This window comes from Pimephales promelas, chromosome 16 (assembly GCF_988280905.1).
Source record: "Pimephales promelas chromosome 16, fPimPro1.hap1.1, whole genome shotgun sequence".
NCBI classification, from domain to species: domain Eukaryota; kingdom Metazoa; phylum Chordata; class Actinopteri; order Cypriniformes; family Leuciscidae; genus Pimephales; species Pimephales promelas.
The window spans coordinates 25,980,035-26,002,377 of NC_142784.1; the positions used below are offsets into that span (position 1 = coordinate 25,980,035).

Sequence of the window (22,343 nt, forward strand, 5' to 3'; positions counted from 1 at the left end):
TTGTTTTTTTCTCATACTTCTACTTTTACTTCAGTAGATATTTTCGATGAATTTAATACTTTTACTTCGATATTTTTTTAATGTTCTGCTAGTTACTCGTTACAATTATAAAAATTTTACGAATCATTCGTTGCAAGTTGGCTTTCATGCTGCCTAAATCACACGCCAGTTTTATAGGGTAATGGTATTGATTGACACACACATTGACAACTAATGCAGGGGTTGTCCTGCAATGACATTTTTTGGCGGCCGTCAAAAGCAAATTTTTATCCCACCAATTTATCGCCTTATTTGATTGCTAGTTCAAACTTTTGACTGCTTTCTTTAATAATTACATGGCACAATACTTGTCCTTTTACTTTTAGTACTTAAGTAGTGAATTTTAAAATAAACTACTTGCAATACTTAAGTACAAAAAATGTTGAATACTTAAGTACTTCTACTTAAGTGTGGTGATTAAAGAGCACTTCAACTTCTACTCAAGTCACTTTTTTGATTGAGCACTTGTACTTTTACTCAAGTCCGGGTTTCTAGTACTTTATACATCTCTGAATGTGAGTAATATATTTATTAAATATTTTAAAATATGTATACCTGCATGGCAACTGGAAAATCATTCTGAGCCTCTGGAGGGAAAAATACATCGACTGCTTTCTTTGGAAAAGGTTGATTACCAGTCGGAGGTGTTCCAACCTCAATAATGTGCAACTACGGGGAGGGAAAACACAAGAGTGGCATTACATTTACAGTCATTTAAAACATAATTAGCGTTACCTCAACATTGACGCTCATTATGAAGAATAACCAGACCTTTCCTCCAGCTTGTCCCCGAACAGCAAAGCAGAAAAGTGTGGATTCCTCAGCATTTCCCTCCATTTTAAACTGAGCAAATCCAGCAGCATGGCCTTCGATTGGCTGCGACACCTTTCTGTCCACTGAGTAAAGTTGCATTGCGCCCACAACACGGTTTTGCTGACAGGAAATTGTTTTTTTTTAAACGACAACGACATTGACATGCAGGGACAAAACCATTTTAAATCCACAAAATATTCGTTATTTTACCTGTGCTGAAATTCCAATCAAAAGTAGCCATTTTTGTTTGGCATCAGTGCGGTAGTTAATAATCTGACAGCCTGCTAAACTGGAATGTCGGTCAAAGACTTTGATAGGCTGCGAGTCTCCTTCCATACTCCAGTGATAGACCGCATTGTCCGTCACAAGTGCTACGGTATTGAGAGAGATCCACTTCCAAAATGTAACATCCTCGGTCATGGTGTGGGCCTTCATCTTGCTCTTCATTTCAATGTTGAAAATCTGAAGGGTTTTTGCCGCTGCAATTCAGGAACAGAGGCCATTTGAATAAAACAGCAATATCTTTTTCCAGAATAAAAATGGTGTGATTTCAAATTAGTCAACATCCAGACATCCAGCTTACTGCTAATAACATGATGTGCATGTTAAATTGTAATTGTGAAGTAAAGACAAACATGGAAAACATGACAAAAGCGGTTACAATGCAAAAGGAACAACTATAAAACACCGCAAACATTTACAAACATCAAGCCGAGTTTTTTTTAATCTGCCCTTAGTTTGACAATTTTAGTGATATTCTAAACCTAGTACGCTTATTAATTATTAATTAGCAAACAACTCTGTCTCTACTTTAGAAATGCAATGCAGATTGTTTGAAGGGAAAAACTCAACCATAATGTTATTCCCATGTGCAATAACATGAATCTTCACCTTACCTCAAGTATGTGGGAATACAATTTGTTAAACTTTCTCTCCTAAAATATGGACCACAATTGGCTAAATTTGTAGATCTGGATTATACTTTTTATCGAGATAGAGAGGCCCCAAAAATATTAGGACACTTAATGTATCAATCTGACTGCAGCAAATATTAACATATCAAAGTGGCATATTTATTTTAAAGAAAAAAAATCAAAAAAGAAATAATTTGATGTAATTAAAATTAAGACTAAAAGTATGTGGACACTTTGTGGTTGTCAAATGTAAAATGTTTACACCTGGTCATTTCCGATCATGAAAAGACCAAGTGTAAACGCACTCCAAAACGGATTCAAATCTGATTCTGGCCGTGGTCTGAGATGCATTCCAGACAAACTGGACCAGTGGGTTGTTGAAAACATACGTGTAAATTTTACTCCTCCCAAAATGTTAAAAGATGAACATGTCACATAGCCTATAACACGCTCTCACATGACAGCGCTACTGCAATCTCTTCAGCAAGCCGACGCGCAAACTGCCGCAAATAAAACTGAAAAGAAGTCCCAGAAGTTCAACACACAATCATCTTCATTAAAAGTAGTGAGACTTAATGATCTTACCAGTGCTGATGCCGCTCTCTCCTATTGCGATCTTTGATCTTGAAATTAGCTGATGATAAATAAAATGCAGCGCTTATCTGTGGTTTTCGTTGACGCGAACTCCATTAAATTTGCATGTAACGCGCCAGGAACTAAAGATGGATTTATGTTCGTTTTGCGAAGACACATTTATGTGGCCAAGTGTAAAGGGAACCGTTTTAACAAATCAGATCAGTAGAAACGCATGAAGCTAGCAGGTTTAAACAGGCCCTTAGATATTTTAAGTGTCCAAATATTTTTGGGGTCACTCTATATTTTGTGAACCATTTTTTTATTTTATTTTTTATAAACATATGGCCTGGTAAGCAATTATGATGGGGGACACATTACTGTGAAATAAATCTATATCTATATTATATAAACTCATTATATAAAGCTAAAGTTAAATTTCTGTGCTCAATGGGATATCTATATATACACACACACACACACTACAGTTCAAAAGTATCACAAAAGCTACATTTATTTAATCACAAATACAGCAAAAACAGCACTATTGTGAAATAATACATTTTAAACTGTTGTCTATTTTAATATATTTTAAAAAGTAATGTATTCTTGTGACGGCAAAGCTGAATTTTCAGCATAATTACTCTAATCTTCAGTGTCACATGATCCTTCAGAAATCATTATAGATTTGCTGCTCAAGAAACATTTCTTATATTATTGATGTTGAAATTAGTTGTGCTCCTTAATATTTTGGTGGAAATTGGGAAAGGAACAGCATTATTTTTAAATAGAAATAGCTTATAGCTTATAGCTTATAGTCTTTACTGTCACTTTTAACCAATTTAATGCATTCTTGCTTAATGCAAGTGTTTATTTTTTTTTTTTTAATCGTTCTGACCCCAAACGTTTGAACAGTAGTGTATATACGTTATAGCCTCTGATTGCTATACACAAAAATTCCAAAATCATGATAATAATTCAATAGAAATCAGAACTCCAACTATAAGACAATCTTACAGTATTCAGTATTTATTGTGATCTTGCTATTTTCAAGGTCATAATCCACTTCTCATTCTTACAGTTGACTTGCAGAGTTAAATATATCTAGAAAGTTGCCTTGCACATCTATTACTTTACAGACATAGTAGACCTTTGCATTGCATTAACAGTAGACTGACAAGTGCCAAAAAAAATTAAATTAAAGGGCTCAGCTGACTATTGTTTCAACTAACAACAACAACAACAACAACAAACTAGATTTAATTTGATGCTAAACAAGAGGAAAACAGGCTGTTGCCAAGTTACATGCATGTTACATGATCCCGACCCCCTACTAATATGGCTAACCTATCAATCAACATCAAATGCATTCAGATTGCCCCACATTTCACAATTCAAAATCCCACAACTCAGGATAGATGAAATTGAACTCACCGTCTGCAAACATAAGAAAGCAGTAAGAAACAAAAAAATAAAAAAAGAACAAAAACAAGCAAGAACAGACAAAGCATTTATGACGGAAAAACATTTCCAATGAGCATTTTAAAGGCTATTCTTAACCAAAAAATTACAACAAGTTTTCATTTGTAACAAGACAGATGGCTCAGAATATGAACATATTTGTTGCAAATATGGAGGGTATTTTACGATAACGATGTCATTTGACGAAACAAAGGTAATATGTTACACTAAACTGTCTTGATGAGAAACACAGTAAGCCAAAAGGTGTAGTCATGCTATCCATTCAGTGAGTGGGAGGGGGTTGCAGAAAAAGAACCACATGGAAATTTCTATATCATCCCAAAATTTATCATTAAATTTCAAAAATCCATGCCTTAACGTGTCCCCCCCACTGTTCAAGCCCCCCTGTTTCTTACCTTTAAGAGCAATGACTTTGCTGGCTGGGTTCATGATGGCACTGTCTGCAGAGATGGGCCTGCGGATGGGAGTGTTGGGATCGCTCATGTCAATGATAACAACCTGGGCCTGCTCGCCCACCTTTTCCCGGATGCAGATGAACTTATCGGACTCCATCGTAAGGGTGCTAAACCCAATATTTGCTGGGTTTATGCCCAGGTTCTGGAGCTGTAAAGAGTGGACAGACAACATGTACCAATTTTAGATACAGCACTAGTATCGTCTACTCTACATGAGATTTGGGAGCCCTTATAAACAAAGGGTGTCTCTCAAAATCTAGTGAACTGCCTAAACTGCACGTTTTGGTACTAAAATGCTGTCTAGCTATATGCTGTATTTTTAATACACAGCCAGGAGGTCTTAAATGTGTCTGCTGCAAGTTTGTTTCAATGTTTATAGGGGATAAAAAAAAGGATATGGGCACAATCTCACAAGCCCTATCATACGATGACTCAAGCCAGTTGAGCAACAGATATCCATGAGATTGCATTCAAATGTTATGCATATTTTTTTTATGCATACAAATTCTTGACAGACTATATGACTTTATTCTTCTATAAAACCAATTTAGTTTTAATTCATTTTAGTACATTTAAATAATGCATCATGTTAACCCCCCAAAATGTCAGGTAACGCAACTGTCTGAAAACTAACAGACTAAGATTTACAATTGTTTAATTTTTTTTTACAATTATTTAAAATGGTATCTTGATAATAACAGCTTTAAAGCTAATGTTATTTCGTTTTTTATTTTTTTGAGATAATTGTTAAATTGATAAACTTTTGTCAAACAATTTGTATATACAAATGTCAGGGTGGCACAACAGCAAACATGGCTCTTTTATTATGAATAGACGAGGTAACAACAGTAAACGTGATGATACATCACCCAACTGATACTTTTAGCAGAGTGAAAATGTTTGAAGATCTCTCTCAAATGCTGGTAAAAACGGCTAATTTCAAGTACGAGTAGGTTGGTACATTCACGTTATGGTGGTACAACTGCAGTATATACATACAACTGTTTGGTTGTACCACCTTACATAAGAACAGTCAAAAATGTATTATTTATCAACTGAAATTCACATTACATCAGTTTTTGAAAAAAAGGTTTTTAAAGCTTTAATTGTCAATGAGCCTTTAAATATATACATCAATATTGATAAACACCATCTATATACACTATCCGATAGGTTCGTTTATGTTAAGGGAATGTTTACTTTGGAGAGTGCTTAATTTATAAATCCAAACGAATAACTGTTAGATATTGAACCGAAATAAAATCTTATTGAGAATCAGAATCGATTCGTTCAATCTGTGCCAATACCCAGCTATATTTGCGTCTAATTTTACGTCATTTTCACCAAACGTCTTATATATGAGTTTTTAAAAGTGAATAACTAATGTTACACGATGTGAGATTCACCTTTAAAACTATTATTATTATGTATGTGTTTGATTATTATTAATGTTTTTGAGTCACGTTTTATTCAACCGACAAAATCAATCACAGCATGATGTTTGCAGCTTTATAAAGCTGGTTTAATCCTTTCACTGAATCCACCTGCATAACGTTAGGCTGTGTCAAAAAACCTAGTGACCTGCCCATCCAGACTGCATGGATATTTTGAGTAACGTTCCCATAATATAAACTCGTTCGATTTGAACATTAGTATTGTCGGGAACTTTTGATTCGAACACACAGTATTAATTATTAGAATCACAGGCGCATTGGAAGATGTTGATCAGCAGCTCGCGAGCTTTGAGACAGAGCCATTGAAATGGATGGGAGGTCATTCATTGAGCTAGCGCTAAAGCTAACTAGCACTGTCACCTCTATTACAGTAGAGCCACTGATTATTAAAATGTTAATGTTTAGCTGTAGTGAAAGCCCACCTGCAGGTGCTCCTGGAAGCGGATAGGAAGGATCTGAGCCATGGTTTGGGCTTTCTGTTCTCAATCCTCCCGGCCGGACTCCACGCAAAAATTCTCCCTAGCTTTAGCGAGCGACGACCTCCTCTCCGCTGACACCCTCGATTCAAAACAGATCAAATGCAGGACTGGTGGTTATATTAAACAGAGAATGCAAGTGTCGTGTTTTCGTCGTGTCAAGCCAATCCGCCAGATGGTTGATGTTTTTCTCCCCTCTCTGCACGGATGGGACTCGCTCAGACCCGCAATGGCGGCGGAAACAGCTCAGACTGACAATCCGGAAGCAGCAGCGCGGACGTTGCGGCGGAAGGACATTCGCGATTTTAGGGATTTTGTTTATCAAGCGGGCGATGAATGAAGCACTGGTTTGGTGTATATAAGCGTTTGGACTCTTAATATTTTAGATTTGATTTATAAGCTACGGTATGAATAGTCTAATAAGTGTTAAATAATTCGTTTCATTTTTGCCACATCATTCAGTTCTTCATATTTTAAATACGTCAGTTCCGGCTGCGCTCTAGTGGTAGTGCGTTCGTGAACGAATCGTTGTTTTTAAATGAATCTATTAAGTGAATGAATCCTTCACTGAATCGTTTTCTGAATATCGCGGGTATTTAATTTTTAAAGCGGGTTGTAACCATTGACTGTTAAAAAAAAGTGACGTGCAATACAGCCTTCAAGTGGTCCTGAGAAAAACATTTCTTCCCCGTCACCCTCTAAGGTCGTAAACATAACATAAAAGTAGTCTAAACAAACCAAAGAATGTGACCAATAAACGCAAATAACTGCATCTGAATTCAAAATGATGGGAAAATACATTTCTATCATTTTTTTTAAACATCATATTACATCTTCATGTTTTTGTTACATTAAGCAAACTGTTTTTTTGTGCTTTAAAATCTTTAGTATGCATTCTAAAGATGTAATAAAATAACACCCAATATCAAAAAGTATATTAAAAAAAAAACATTTATTTATATAAAAGTTTTAAAAATATGTGTTTGTTACACATTGTGACTGAAAAGCCATATCAAAATCCACAGGACCAGAGTGCTGTGGCAGGATTATGCTCCGAAATCTGAGATTAAAAAGTCTTTCATATATTCAGCGGCTTCAGAATCTGTGGTGAAAATATGATCCTCTCATGTACCCTTTCTTTGTAGCCGATGCTGTTTTCGCTCCAAGTAGCGAGCTCGAGCATCTGTGATTGAGCTTTCATCATTCCTCTTTTCCAGCTTCTTTGCCGCATCCTCTGTGGCCTCTATTTAAACAAACAAAAAAAAATAAGTAATATAAACAAATATATGACAAGCAAAATGTAGCTCAGCCTTTTCAAACACACCTGCTTGTCTTTTTGCTGCTTCTTTCTTTTCCCATTGGGCCATCTCTTCATCCGTTACTTCTTCCCTTGCGACACTACTCAGCTCAAAGACGTCGATTTCATGCAGCTTCGGCAACAGGTCCTTCACCCATTCGTAACGGATGGGGCAAACTGTTCTCACGTACACCCGTGAGGTGACCAACACGTCATGGAAGATGATCCAGTCCAGCTGCAATTCTTCACCAAAGAGCTGAATAGGTTAAAATAATCATACACAAATGTAAACAAGCTTAGAAATGACATGATTGTGAGTAAACAATGACTTTTTAAATGAGAGTGATTTTGGTCGAACTTTTGGATGGATTTAATTCCTTACACAAGATGAAGGGTGAATAACAACGCTTGACCCATGTCCATCCATGGTGCAGAATGATTTCCCAATAGATCTGAGGAAAACAGAACAGCTTTAATATTGCCTTTAATAAAAACATTTTATGTAATAAAATGACAGTGTGGTGCTCACCGCCTGGCTACATTGGTGAAATAACCCAGGCAAAGGCACTGGCGCAGCAGTTCATTCCTACTGCCCTCAAACGTCTCATGTGGAAAGTCTTTCTGCTACATAAAAGAACAAGTCGTAAGAATTTAAATAACAAAAGTAAAAGTTAAATTTTTGTAGAGAAAATCTGATTTACCTGCTTCAGGCGTTGAAGAATCTCGCTCAGCTGTGTCTCAACGCTGAAGGCTGACTTCACTGCTCGCCAATGGATCCAGTTCTCTTTGCACCAGGCGGATGGATGGTCGCTATTAGAAGAACCAAAATATGAATGAATCCCAGCATGTCACATGATTTTCAGAGTTCTGGATTTATTTAGTCATTCGTTCAATCTTCATGGTCTACCTTGCTCTACACTTCTGAAAGACACAGAGCAGCATGAGGAAATCATTGGAGCCGCCAACAGAATCTGCTATCTCTTTGTGTCGAATTTCTGCTTCTTTTTGTCCTTCTGGTTTACCTAAAAAAAAGTAAAAATATTGGAATTATCTAATATATTAGGTGGTGTTAGATTTAATAGGACAGGATATTTCATTTTACTGTAAAATATTTTTAGTATTGGGGGGTGGGGGGTAAGAAATGAAATAACAATAATATAAACAGAAGAAAATATATATATATATAAATATGAGAGAGAGAGAGAGAGAGAGAGAGAGAGAGAGAGAGAGACTACAATACATTATAATATTGTGATGGCTAATTTCACTTGTAGTGTTTAATTTGTCTTTCGTTTTTTTCATTTCTTTAGAAATAGTAGAAGTAGATTTTAATATGGACCATTGGTTTTCTGCCATAATGTGAAAATAATTAGTCTGTATCAGTGCTATGCTTTTTCAGATATTAATGTTCATTTGTTTTCGACACTCGATGACCAATCACAACAGACTGGCCCATCTGACCAATCAGAGCAGAATAGATATCAGAAAATTTCAGACACTGAGAGAAAATAGGTGATGATGCCATGTATACTATGAGAAAATTTAAGTCTCGGTTGACCAGATTATGTGACATAGAATAACTACTTATAGCTCACAATGAAACTTGCGACGTGTGTTTTTTCTGTATTGTGACGTCAAAGTGAAATGGATTGTCAATAAAAAAAAAAGAAATGTAGGGCGGGAATTTGGTTCTATGCATTGGTTGTTGATTGGATTTTGACATCTGGCTATTGCATTAAAAAACGGAAACGAGCTTGCAGTCTATAGTAAAAAAGACCAGAGAAAAGTCTGTCATTTTTACCGGAAGATTAAAATTCAACATTTTGAATAAACACTATAGGAGATTAAATTAAAATCTAAAACATGAATTTTCAGTGTGACAGACATTAATGATAACATTCAGGAACTATTACCTGGTCGAATGAAGATGTTCTCTACTGATAGCATGGCGGCCACGGGCAGCATTATGTCCTCACACCCAAGAGCGGCAGCTTTGAGTAGAGCACGGGTAAGATTGGGAGGAAGAGGGAACTCCACCATTAACCTCCCCAGTCTGGTCACGTGACCTCTCCTGTCACAAAAAGCTGACTTTAGCATTGTATTTAACTCGGATTACAGCACTGACACATTGAAGAAAAAACAGTGTGTGACTTTATTGACATGTCATGTGAATATCAGCCATACTGGGGTTAAGATGGGCTTCTGGAAAAATGCTGAAGACAAATTCTAGAGTCTCAACGGTTTCTTGCAATGTACTTGTATAACAGGTAATAGTTTGTGGGAGATTTTCACTTCACCTGTCAATGGCATCATACTGATACAGCTGCTTCAGAGCGGTCAGAATAAATCGTTCCTCTGGACAGTCAAGATAAGGAAATCTAAAATTAAAAAAAGAACAGTGTTAATTTCAATTCTAAGAACTCGGATTAATCTAAAAAAAAAATAAAAAATTAAAAAAATTAACAATACAGTTACCTAATCACATCATGGACACCGAGACATTTCAGTGTGAGAATGACAGATGTAAGACTGGTCCGCTGAATCTCTGGAATGGTGTAGTCTAGCATGCATTTGTCCCAGAACTCTTTACTGTAAATCCTGAAGCATTTTCCTGCAGATGTTCGTCCAGCCCTGCCCGCTCTTTGCTGAGCCTCGCTTCTGTGATGAAACATTATCAGAACAGAATAAAACTGAACTGTTTTTCATTATTTGAACAAACTAGGTAATACATCACTAAACAGCTTTTTACAAGTAGCATAACCCACGCTTAATTTAATTCATTCATTCATAATATAATCATCAAAAGCTTTATTCATAGCAAAAATATAATGAAGTAATTATACTGATAATAAAAAGATAATAAAATGAATAAAAACCTTAATTAAAAAATCTAAATGAAACATACTGACACATACTTTGAAATTGGTACCACTTCCAAAATATCCAATCCAACTCTTGAGTTGTGGTTCAGTTGTTTCACAAATCCACTGTCAACGATATATCTATAACACAACATAAAAAAATAATTGTTGTTGAGTTTTGAAATATTTTCTCAAACCACAATCATGCAATTTTTTATTTCTGCTGCTTTATTATTGAGTAACTGATGCTTGTGTAATACTATGCGATTCGTTTCTACCTGATTCCATCAATCGTGAGTGAAGTTGCAGCAATATTCGTCGCTACCACACACTTTCTCACACCTTTTGGCGCAGGCTGAAATATTTGCCTTTGTTGATCTGTAAAAAAAATAAATATAACAAAACATGTATTGATCAATTAATAATTAAAGTCAAAATAGAGTGAAATTTTGCATAAGAGACAAATCTTAAGACAGGCTAACCTGTTGGCATGGATCCATACAAAGGTAGGATGAGAAGGCCTTCAACAGTTTGGTCATGGACATCGTAACGGTAGTCTAAGATCTCAGCCTTCTCAAAAAGCAAGTCACAGGCTTTCTCGATTTCAAACTGTCCTGTTCAAAAACACAAGCACAGAGCTACAAACTAAAGACAAATATTGAAAATATCAAATAAAGGTATTCTAACCATTGAAAATCTGCAAAACTCCCATTTAAAATTTTGAGGTGGGTAAGATGTTTTTGAAAGAAGTCTCTTAAGGGCACAATATACAATATATCTTTCAGGTGAAAATGAGTTAAAAATATGTGTGCAATGGTAAACTGTTTGGGAACATCCCAATGCCTCCCACACTGATGAGGACGTTTAGAGCAATATGGTAATGTGTTCCGCGTTTCATTTCAACAAAATAAACGGACAATAAAAATGACAGCAGTGAAAGAAAACAGAAGTTAAGAAAGCACCTTATCAAAGTGATGTGGATGTTTGAACTCTCTGCAATTCGGCATTTCAGTAAATTTACTTCACTGTGCAAAAGGCCCTTTAATGATCGTGATAACATTACGATGTTGCACTATTTAGTTGGGACTCTTATTTTGAACTCTGTAGGGAGTTACCGGAAGAGCTGCTCACTCTTCCGTTTAGTGTGCGACGACAGATTGCATCAGCCGCTGCTAGTGATCAGGTTCACGGTAATCACGAACAGCTGAAGACGGGTTTCAGAATCATTATTGCCTTCCAAGTGGATGCCTTGTGTTCGTGTGCGTCCTATAAAGAGTGAGTGTTGTTCCGTGATGTTTGCTGATTGATGCTCGTTATCAGTAATGACGCAGTTAACGGCTGTTCTGACAATGTTCATTAATTTGTCGATCTTCCAAGTATAGAGTTATAATGTTTATACTGTTATGGTAAATAATGTAGATAAATAGTAAAGTAAATATGATGGAAGATGTTATATTCAGTATCATTGTATCATTGTTATGAGGGGAGCAGCCTATAGTCAGTATGTGGATGATGATTTGTAATGTTGCTATTATTGAGTATTGCTTCTGTGTGTTGCAGAGAAACCACACACACAATCGTATAAAGCATCTACTTCCTTTATCACAAGCATGCTAAACATGTTTATGCCAGCCAATGGTGATTCAGCCCATTTATGACCCAAACCCACGTCATTTGAAGCAGGGCCTACCGTCTGTACTCCAGGTCTCCACTGAGTGTGCTTAACTCACATTGTGTCATTGTCCACCAAGTCTTGCATGTGCAACAGCAATCATCTTCATGCTTAAATACAAATAAGGAACTCCATACCATCTGGCGATCAAGCTCTCATCAATCTACTGTACTATCGATCTCAAGTTCCATAGCTGTTAAAGTTTATGTAAAGGCTGTCTCCTCCTCTCATGCTAATCCTGCATACCAGTGAGAATAAATCTATTCAAACTGAACCTTCACTCTGTGGTGTTCTGACCGACACACCTGGTTCACTGCGATCTAACTAGCCCTAGCAGCTTCAGGTAGTTCTTCGCTACATTTTGTGGTCCTTCGAGCCGGATCGCAGCTGTGCTGGGAGCATGCAACAGAGTGATGAAGCAGTGTGGGCCCCATCCACTCGGCCCAGGCGGCAGTTAAGGCAGCCATCCTATTTGAAAGATTATGAGGTCAGTGTAGCGCGACCGAAGATACATGACTCACATGTCAGCCCGCTACCTCACGCGCCGACAAGGAAAGAGTGGAGTTCACAGCCTCATGTAAAGTGGAGTAGACTCCCCAATGCACGGGATGATTATTCCACGAACTCTGGGGAGAGCGTTAACAACATGACCCTTGAATGGCCACCTGCCCCTATGGCCTATATGGAGGATGAACCGAGCAGGTTACACAGGGAGAGCATGCAGTATGATTTAGCCTCACCTCATGATAATAGAAGGGAATCGTGTGAGTCAGCAGTCTCAGCCAGAGTGTCAGGAGCAGAGCAGCGGGATCCGTCCACAGAGCGATGGCCAGTGCCACCCCTTCCACTATCGTGTGACTCATTAACGTTAGAGGAAGAGGAGTATGATGAAGGACTGCCCCCTCCACCATGGCCTTCGTGTGACTACCCTCCACCATCTGCGGTTGCCAAGGAACAGCGTATGGTCACCGTCATAGACAGAATGATGAGCGAGTTACAGTTAATGAGGGATAGCGTGACTTCCAGTGTCCCAGCTCATAGTCGGCCACATTCTACCCCTCGTAGCTTGAACAGCCCTCAACCTAAACGAGGTCCTGAACAGCACTACGTCCAGTCTTACACTCAGGGGCCAGAACCCTACATGGCCATGTCCCAGCCGCAGCCCAGAATGTATCGCACAGAGGCGGGATCTCTGACTCAGTACCCAGCCAGGCCTGGTACAAGTCAACCTTACCCTGCTCGAGGCAGACAGTTCCCGCCAGCATCGGTGACTCTAGGAGGAGGAGAGTACAGGGGGCCAGCACCAAGAATTCCTTTCTTCGTCCATAAGGATCCAATGGAGTTCTCTCGGCTTAAACTAGCCTTAGCAAACCTGCTACCCACTGACGCTACAGAGCTTTTCAAGTATCAGATACTGGTTGATCACGTGAAACTTGAAGAGGCCTGTCTCATTGCCGACTCCTTCATTAACTCACCTAGGCCATACACCGACACCATGGCGGCGCTTACCGAGAAGTTCGGCCAGCCGCACCATGTGGCTTTGCAGAGGATCGCTGCAGTGATGGATTCGTCTGAGATCAAAAGAGGAGATGTAGCTGCCTTTGAGAGGTTCTCTCTGCATGTACAGTCACTCGTGGGTATGCTACAGACACTGGGTCCAGATGGAGAAGTGGAGCTGAGATGTGGCTCACATGTGGCACGACTCCTCACCAAGCTTCCGATGGAGATGAGAGCGAACTTCAGACGCCAGATGTTCCATCGTCCCGGACATACCCATACACTGCTCGACCTGGCGGAATGGCTCCAATACGAGTCGTGGTGTCAGGGTTACGACAACCCTTCAGACATCCGTATCCAAGGGCTGTCAGGACCTCGAGCCGAGAAGCGACGGAGCAAGCCAGTAGCTACGGTGCTGCATGGAGCAGAGAGCAATACGTCCAACCGAGGATTGAGACAGGAGGGTCAGAGCTCATCTAAGCAAAAATGGAAGAGCAAATCAAAACCCTACTGTCCATACTGTGAGGACACAGAGCACTTCTTGAATAGCTGTCCAGCCATTCAGAGACTCACAAAGGAGGAGGTCATTGAGTGGATCCGAGTGAATAAGAGATGTTGGAGATGCGGGAGAGCACATCAGGCAGCTCAATGCGACCTCAAGAAACTCTGTGAGGTGTGTCAAGGGAAGCATCTGCGGGTCTTGCATGACGCCAATGCACGCCCCAAGGCTGAGCTACCAAAGGCGGAAAGTTGTCTGGTGAGCACTAGCACAGAAGTCCTCTACCTGGACAGACCATCGGCCCACTCTCGTGTGCTACTGAAAGTCGTCAGAGTTCTCCTGCGCAACAAGGACAGGACATTAGACACTTACGCAGTTTTGGACGATGGTTCTGAGCGCACAATGCTCCTCCCCGAGGCCGTCGATAAGTTGGGTTTGGAGAAGAAACCTGAGGACCTGGCTCTCCGCACTATCAGGCAGGAAGTTCAAACCCTGAAGGGAGCTGCTGTCTCATTTAAAATATCATCCTCTACTAATCCTAAGCGAACCTTCCGGATAGTGGAGGCCTTCACCTCTCAACGCTTGGGTCTAGCAGACCACTCCTACCCCATCGCAAGCTTGAAGAGGAAGTACAAGCACCTGGCGGATCTTCCCCTCGAGGCATTCAATCACGTTAAGCCGCTCGTGCTAATTGGCGCTGACTACCCCCATCTACTCAACCCTATCGAGCCAGTAAAAATGGGCCCTCCTGGAGGTCCGGCAGCCATTCGCACGAGACTGGGATGGACTCTTCAAGGACCAGCACATCTTACACAGTGGGCATCAAGCACCCAGCAGTGTCTCTTCACTAGTGTCTCACCCCAGACGATGGAGTTGATGCAGAACGTGGAGAAGCTTTGGAAGATGGACACACAGCCATACCAGAGCGTTAAACTGGCAATGCGGTCGAAGCAGGACAAGGAAGCAGTGGAGCTCCTGGAGGTCAAGACAAGGCGAGTACAGGACGCAGGAGTCCTCAGATATGCCACACCTCTACTACGGAAGCGAGATATCCCCCCTCTCCAAGCTCCTATGGAAGCTGTGGTACCCAGCCTCAGAAGTTTGGAGAGACGCTTGGCCCGGGACCCTCTACGAGCCGATGAGTATTGTGCTGCGATCCACAAGTTGGTGGAGACAGGAGCAGTCAAGAAGATTGACCAAAGGGAAACCTCAACCAAAGATGAGTCATGGTATATACCCCACCATTTAGTGAGCCACAACGGTAAGAGTCGTTTGGTGTTTAACTGCTCCTTCCAATTCCGAGGTCGTAGCCTCAATGATACCCTCCTTTCCGGACCGACATTGGGAGCCTCTCTCCTGGGCGTTTTACTGCGCTTCAGAGAACGTGCAGTAGCAGTCAGTGGTGACATCAGAAGCATGTTCCACCAGGTACAGCTTTTACCAGAAGATCGGTCGCTCCTCAGGTTTATCTGGAGGGACATGAAGAGGGAAAACCCCCCTGATGTCTTCGAGTGGCAGGTCTTACCATTTGGCACTGCGTGTTCACCGTGCTGTGCCACCTTCGCTCTCCAAAGGCACGCGAGAGATCAGGGGGGTCCAGGAGATGGAGTCAGGCATTCAGTGGAGCACTGTTTCTACGTAGACAACTGTCTCCAGAGTGTGGACACAGCAGAGGAAGCTAAGGAGCTCGTGGACCGGCTCAGGGAAGTGCTTGCATCTGGAGGGTTTGAGATCCGGCAGTGGGCCTGCAACCTACCTGATGCCCTCAGGCACCTACCTGCAGAGGCGAGGTCCGATAGCATGGAGCGATGGCTTTCGCATGATGAACTCGGACTTTCAGAACCAGCCCTCGGACTCAGCTGGCATTGGGAGACAGACACCTTAGGCTACAAGAGCCGACCTCTGGAGTATGGGCCACTTACCATGAGGAATATTTACAAGGTGCTCGCCCGGCAATATGATCCCTTAGGATTCATTGCACCTTACACGACCCGCGCAAAGATGATCGTCCAGAGCATGTGGGACAAACCGCGTGACTGGGACGACCCACTAATCCCTCAAGATCTGCAGAAGGCATGGAAGGAGTGGGAATCAGAGTTACACCTACTGCCACGTGTCTCATTACCCCGGCACTATGCTTCGGTTCAAACCGATCAGGTGGTTGCTTCCAGACAGATCCACGTGTTCAGTGACGCCTCTGAAAGGGCCTACGGAGCAGTCTCCTATCTGAGGACAGAGGATACTGAAGGACAGGTTCACCTGGCATTCCTGGCGGCTAGATCTAGGGTAGCACCCCGGCGACAGCATTCAATTCCGCGCCTAGAGCTCTGTGGCGCCTTGACCGCTGCCCAACTGGCGAAGACACTCGAGAGAGAGCTGACCTTGAAGACAGATCAGACAATCCTCTGGAGTGATTCGACAACAGTGTTAACCTGGTTGCAGTCGGAGTCATGTCGCTTCAAGGTTTTCGTGGGTACTCGTGTCTCCGAGATCCAGGAACTGACAGGAGGAAGTACCTGGCGCTATGTTGATTCTGCGCAGAACCCAGCGGATGATGTGACACGTGGGAAGACCCTGGCAGAATTGACTATCCCTAACCGCTGGAGCCAAGGGCCATCCTTCCTTCACAAGGGACCTGCTGAATGGCCACCCTCACCTGGGAAGGCACCAGAAGAGGATATCACAGAGTACAAGAAGTCTGCTTCGTGTGGGGTGATATCTAGAGCGGACAGACAGAAGACCCACCTGGGCCAGTCATACGAGTCCTGGAAGGATATGGTTGAGTCCGTAGCGCAGGAGGAACATGGGGCGGCGGACCGAGATGAGCCCTTGGTAGCGGCCGACTACCGGCAGGCAGAGATGACTATCTTCCGGAGAGTTCAGGCTGAGTGCTTTCCGGAGGAGTTGCGTCACCTAAAGGCAGGGAAAGCGGTCCTTCGAAGTAGTCGTCTCCTAACCCTGTCCCCGGAGCTGGACCCCGATGAAGGAATCATACGAGTAGGAGGAAGACTCCGACGTGCTGAATGGTTGGACCCTGCATTTAAACATCCTGTTGTCCTGGACCCCTTGCATCCAGCGACAAAACTCCTTATACAGGACTACGATGCTCGTCTTTGTCATCCGGGTCCTGAGCGAGTATTCGCCGAGATGCGCCGGGTCTTCTGGATTCTCCGTGGTAGGGAGGCAGTTCGGAGGGTGCAACAACAGTGCAAGGAGTGTCGAAGATGGAAGTCTAAGCCGTTGGTCCCGAGGATGGCCGACCTACCAGTGGCACGTCTACGCTTATACAAACCGCCGTTCTACTCCACTGGCGTCGACTGCTTCGGACCTTTCCAGGTCAAAATAGGGCGACGCTCAGAGAAGAGATGGGGCATTATCTATAAGTGTCTTACCACCAGGGCGGTGCATCTAGACTTGCTGCACAGTATGGATGCTGACTCGTTCCTGATGAGTCTCAGGCGGTTCATTGCTCGAAGAGGCACTCCAGCTGAACTTTATTCCGACCAGGGTACTAACTTCAAGGCAGGAGAGAAGGAGCTCAGTGAGTCTTTTAACAACATGTCATCCGATCTCCAACAGCTCCTATCAAAGCAGAAGATTGACTTCCACTTTAATCCACCTGCAGCTCCTCACTTTGGGGGGACCTGGGAGAGGGAGATCAAGTCAGTTAAGGCTGCCCTGTATACGGTCTTAGGAGTTCAGCCTATCTTTGAGGAGGTACTACATACTACCTTACTGGAAGTTGAGGCAATACTGAATACCAAACCTTTGGGCTATACCTCATCCAGTGTTGATGACTTGGACGCCGTGACTCCTAATGTCCTCCTGATGGGGAGGCTTGATGGAGCGCTACCTCCAGTTGTCTATCCTAAGAGTGAGGGACTAAGCCGGCGGAGATGGCGACACTGCCAAGTTATAGCAGATCACTTCTGGGCAAGGTTTATCAGGTGTTACCTGCCAACCCTTCAATGCAGGCAGAAGTGGCACAGTGTCCCAGTTGATCTGACAGTGGATTCAGTAGTCCTGTTGATGGACCCTCAGTTCCCCAGGGCACTTTGGCCAGTTGGCAGAGTGGTTAAAGTACATCCGAGTGCAGATGGTCATGTGCGATCCGTGGATGTGAAAGTCAAAGACAAAGTGTATACTCGGCCAGTTGCCCGGCTTATTGCTCTTCCAGCCATTCCAGATGCTGAAGAGGATGAGGAATGCCCCTCTACAGTCCAAATTTAGGATGAGCCTTTTACGTGAGCAAATTGCACGCAATTTGGGGGCGGCTGTGCAAAAGGCCCTTTAATGATCGTGATAACATTACGATGTTGCACTATTTAGTTGGGACTCTTATTTTGAACTCTGTAGGGAGTTACCGGAAGAGCTGCTCACTCTTCCGTTTAGTGTGCGACGACAGATTGCATCAGCCGCTGCTAGTGATCAGGTTCACGGTAATCACGAACAGCTGAAGACGGGTTTCAGAATCATTATTGCCTTCCAAGTGGATGCCTTGTGTTCGTGTGCGTCCTATAAAGAGTGAGTGTTGTTCCGTGATGTTTGCTGATTGATGCTCGTTATCAGTAATGACGCAGTTAACGGCTGTTCTGACAATGTTCATTAATTTGTCGATCTTCCAAGTATAGAGTTATAATGTTTATACTGTTATGGTAAATAATGTAGATAAATAGTAAAGTAAATATGATGGAAGATGTTATATTCAGTATCATTGTATCATTGTTATGAGGGGAGCAGCCTATAGTCAGTATGTGGATGATGATTTGTAATGTTGCTATTATTGAGTATTGCTTCTGTGTGTTGCAGAGAAACCACACACACAATCGTATAAAGCATCTACTTCCTTTATCACAAGCATGCTAAACATGTTTATGCCAGCCAATGGTGATTCAGCCCATTTATGACCCAAACCCACGTCATTTGAAGCAGGGCCTACCGTCTGTACTCCAGGTCTCCACTGAGTGTGCTTAACTCACATTGTGTCATTGTCCACCAAGTCTTGCATGTGCAACAGCAATCATCTTCATGCTTAAATACAAATAAGGAACTCCATACCATCTGGCGATCAAGCTCTCATCAATCTACTGTACTATCGATCTCAAGTTCCATAGCTGTTAAAGTTTATGTAAAGGCTGTCTCCTCCTCTCATGCTAATCCTGCATACCAGTGAGAATAAATCTATTCAAACTGAACCTTCACTCTGTGGTGTTCTGACCGACACACCTGGTTCACTGCGATCTAACTAGCCCTAGCAGCTTCAGGTAGTTCTTCGCTACACTTCACTTTATACAATATAATGTTTAAAAGCAAGCAGCTTTATAGTAATAAACATTTAAAAACAGCATCAGTACTTTTTGAATTAGAATAACTTATTTTCTACTATAAAGCAGCTCTCCAGTTTTTTCTTGTTTTTGCTAGCCGGAGTGAATTTTCTGGAAAGTTCACTTAGGGAAGCTGTTTCGAAGTCCCAAAACAAACTTCATGATTATGTTTGAAATGACGTCACACCAGTTCTCACCAGATTTCAATTATGTAAAATACAGTAAAAACAATAGGCTAATATTGTTAAAATATTTTTACATTTAACTCCAATTAAATATATTTTAAAATGTAATTTATTCCTGTGAATATTTTAGTATTTTAATATTTTAGAATATTTTAGTGGAAACCGTGTTATATATTTTTTCAGGATTCTTTGATGAATTGAAAGTTAGAAAAAACAGCTTTTTTGAAAAAGAAACCCAAAATATTTGAACAACAGTGTACATCTCTGCTGAGCTTACCAGTTAGGAACACCAAAATATCACCAGCTGCTTCATTTGTGTGCACATCTAAAGCCACCTTTACCACCTATGGATCACAAACAGAACACATTTACAGTCTATGAAGGATCTAGTGTTTCAAACATAAAGTTTCCCTGCACCCACACTATTTGTAATAAAGTTTGTAATAATCTATATGATCACAACACACCTCTTTGACATACAGAGAACTTTCTTTGTCTTTTGGACCAATCAGATTACAGAATTTCTCCTTCACCGGATAAGTACGCCCAGGAATCGTGAATACGGGACAGTGTCCATAAAAAGAGCTGAGCTTTTCCGTTTCTAATGTTGCTGACATCACCACCACTTTGAGGGGTGTTTTGCGGCCATGGGACCCTTTTGACAGAGTCTTCTTGAGTAACCCAAGCAAAACATCCTGAAAAACAAACAATTTAGTAAAAGACTTAAATATCTTCTGCATTTTATGAAGCTGCAACTAGCAATAAAACCAAAGAACCACAGTATTACCAAGGTTTATTTTTTTAAATATATTGTATTAATGCCATACTATTATAATAAGTACATTAGAGTACCATGTTATTATAATCTGACACAATTAATGTACGATGATACCACTGCAGAGCTTGGAAACTATAAAAAAGACCACTATATAAAAAAAACTTCAGACGATTGTCATAATTAATTCATAACATATAAAGTCCACATACTGTATTCAGACTCCTCTCGTGGGCTTCATCCAGGATCACAATGCTGTAGTGTGTTAAACTGGGGTCTGCAAGAATCTCCCTCAGCATACAGCCATCTGTCATGTATTTAACCACAGTGTCCTGATGGAAAGAAAAATACCAACTCATTAAAAATTACAACAACTGCCCATACCTTGTTGGTCGAGGCTATTTTCACATGTACTCTAATAAACACAAATACTATATTATTTCAATTTACTTGAAAAGCATTTATCACTACTTGGTTTAAAGATATTTCTTGCTACCTTAAAGAGCAGCTACTGCCTAAAAAAACATCAAATGTGTAATTCATTATCTTAAGGGGAGTAAGAAAATAAAAACATATAAAAGAAATTAACATGTTTGTTCCATTAAAGTTTTTTTTTTATTATTATTTTTTATTTTGACAGTTCCACACTGTGAAAAATATTATTTAAGAAAATATTAAATACTCATAAAGCACTGTGGTAATATATTTTTGTACTTCCTTACACTATGCAGATTTTTTTTTTTTTAAATCACAGCATCACTAACAAACATATATATCCCAATGTTAGAAAGTTTGACTTTTTAGTGTAATAGAAAGTTCCACAAAAGCATTTATTTGAAACAGAAATCTTTTGTGACATAATAAATATTTGTCATCAAATTTAATGCCTCCTTGCTGAATAAAAAATGAATCTCCTCCACCAAAAAAAAACTTACTGACTCCAAACATTTGAACGGTAGAATATATTGAGATTTCTGCATAGTGCTATCATGTGTGATATGGTAACAGTGATAACATGAGTTTGTTATCTCCTACCTGTGTTGAGCAGTCATCAAAGCGCACTTGGTATCCCACCTCCTCACCCAGCCTGACCCCCAATTCATGAGACACCCTCTGGGCTACAGTGATGGCTGCAACCCTCCTGGGCTGGGTCACACCGATCCTGCCCTTCTTGCAAAGACCTGAATAGAAACAGAGGCATCATGAAGAGGAACGATAGACCCAAAATACACAGTAAATGAACAAACGTGCACGTCCATTCCAGTTCATTAGCGGTCAAGAACATCCATAACTTCACTTGCCTGCTTTGTACAAGTACTGAGGGAGTTGAGTTGTTTTTCCACTGCCAGTTTCTCCCGTTACGATCAGGAAGGCATTTTCCTTCACAGCCTGAATGAGTTTGTCTTTGTGCTGATAAATAGGCAGCTTTTTTGATTCGTGATGCTCCGTTTCACTGCTCCTCTCTGCTTTTGACATGTCTATTCGTTCACCTGCTATTTATCCAACGAAATATTGTTTCAGCTCATTAAACGATTTTTAAAAGCTCAGAAGAATATTAATATATCGTTTTAATGGCGCAGAAGACCTTATTTCATCTTGTTTACAAGTTGTTAGTTGAGCGTTTGGACGGTTTGAACTCATATCTGTTCTTACTCACAGCTAATGAAAACGCATTAGCGCCATCTGCTGCACAGGATGATGACTGAAGGCCGCTCTGTTCACTTAAGTTCCTCAATGACGAATCAACGATCATTTGTGTGTACAAATCTTTATAATTCAGTGTGGAGTGCATATTAAGTATGTGCAAAATAAATACAATAAAATATAAATAAATACAAACAAATACAAATAAAATCGATAATAATACCAAAGCACTTCACATCCATGGTAGGCCGCCTAGCCTTCTTGTAAAGGAATGCTAGATGTGCAACTTTTGTTTGAAACACCACGTTAGATGAAATTTGATTTATGATTTGAAAAGAGAGATATATTTATGACTGATTATGTTCAGAAAATTAACGACCTCA

General features: G+C 40.8%; 2 protein-coding genes across 4 annotated transcripts in view; both read right to left on the reverse strand.

Annotated features, from left to right (window-relative positions):
• The window catches only part of cltcb (clathrin, heavy chain b (Hc)), a 28,703-nt gene extending 22,038 nt beyond the window's left edge, over positions 1 to 6,665 (reverse strand). Inside the window, exons 1-5 of one of the 2 annotated variants that reach the window (XM_039670583.2) lie at positions 6,153 to 6,665; positions 4,217 to 4,424; positions 1,063 to 1,331; positions 811 to 972; positions 595 to 708 (exon numbers count right to left, since the gene is read on the reverse strand). In XM_039670583.2, coding sequence (XP_039526517.1) covers positions 595 to 708; positions 811 to 972; positions 1,063 to 1,331; positions 4,217 to 4,424; positions 6,153 to 6,194 — 795 coding nt within the window. In that variant the 5' untranslated portion in view covers positions 6,195 to 6,665. The remainder of the gene's footprint in view (positions 1 to 594; positions 709 to 810; positions 973 to 1,062; positions 1,332 to 4,216; positions 4,425 to 6,152) is intronic. The other variant, XM_039670585.2, reaches the window with a different exon arrangement.
• A 481-nt stretch (positions 6,666 to 7,146) lies between these two features.
• Positions 7,147 to 21,993, reverse strand: dhx40 (DEAH-box helicase 40). 2 transcript variants are annotated; one of them, XM_039670589.2, is made up of 17 exons: positions 21,618 to 21,993; positions 21,352 to 21,497; positions 20,529 to 20,648; positions 20,009 to 20,236; positions 19,819 to 19,885; positions 10,847 to 10,978; positions 10,643 to 10,742; positions 10,419 to 10,505; positions 9,979 to 10,161; positions 9,801 to 9,881; positions 9,417 to 9,574; positions 8,411 to 8,525; positions 8,205 to 8,313; positions 8,033 to 8,124; positions 7,886 to 7,955; positions 7,531 to 7,759; positions 7,147 to 7,449 (listed from the first exon to the last, which is right to left on the reverse strand). In XM_039670589.2, exons 1-17 carry the CDS (start codon positions 21,790 to 21,792, stop codon positions 7,331 to 7,333), a joined length of 2,211 nt encoding a protein of 736 aa, XP_039526523.2. In that variant the 5' UTR covers positions 21,793 to 21,993; the 3' UTR covers positions 7,147 to 7,330. The 2 variants fall into 2 exon arrangements, with proteins under 2 accessions (XP_039526523.2, XP_039526522.2); XM_039670588.2 differs by having other exon boundaries at positions 8,033 to 8,127.
• Between the last annotated feature and the right edge of the window lie 350 nt (positions 21,994 to 22,343).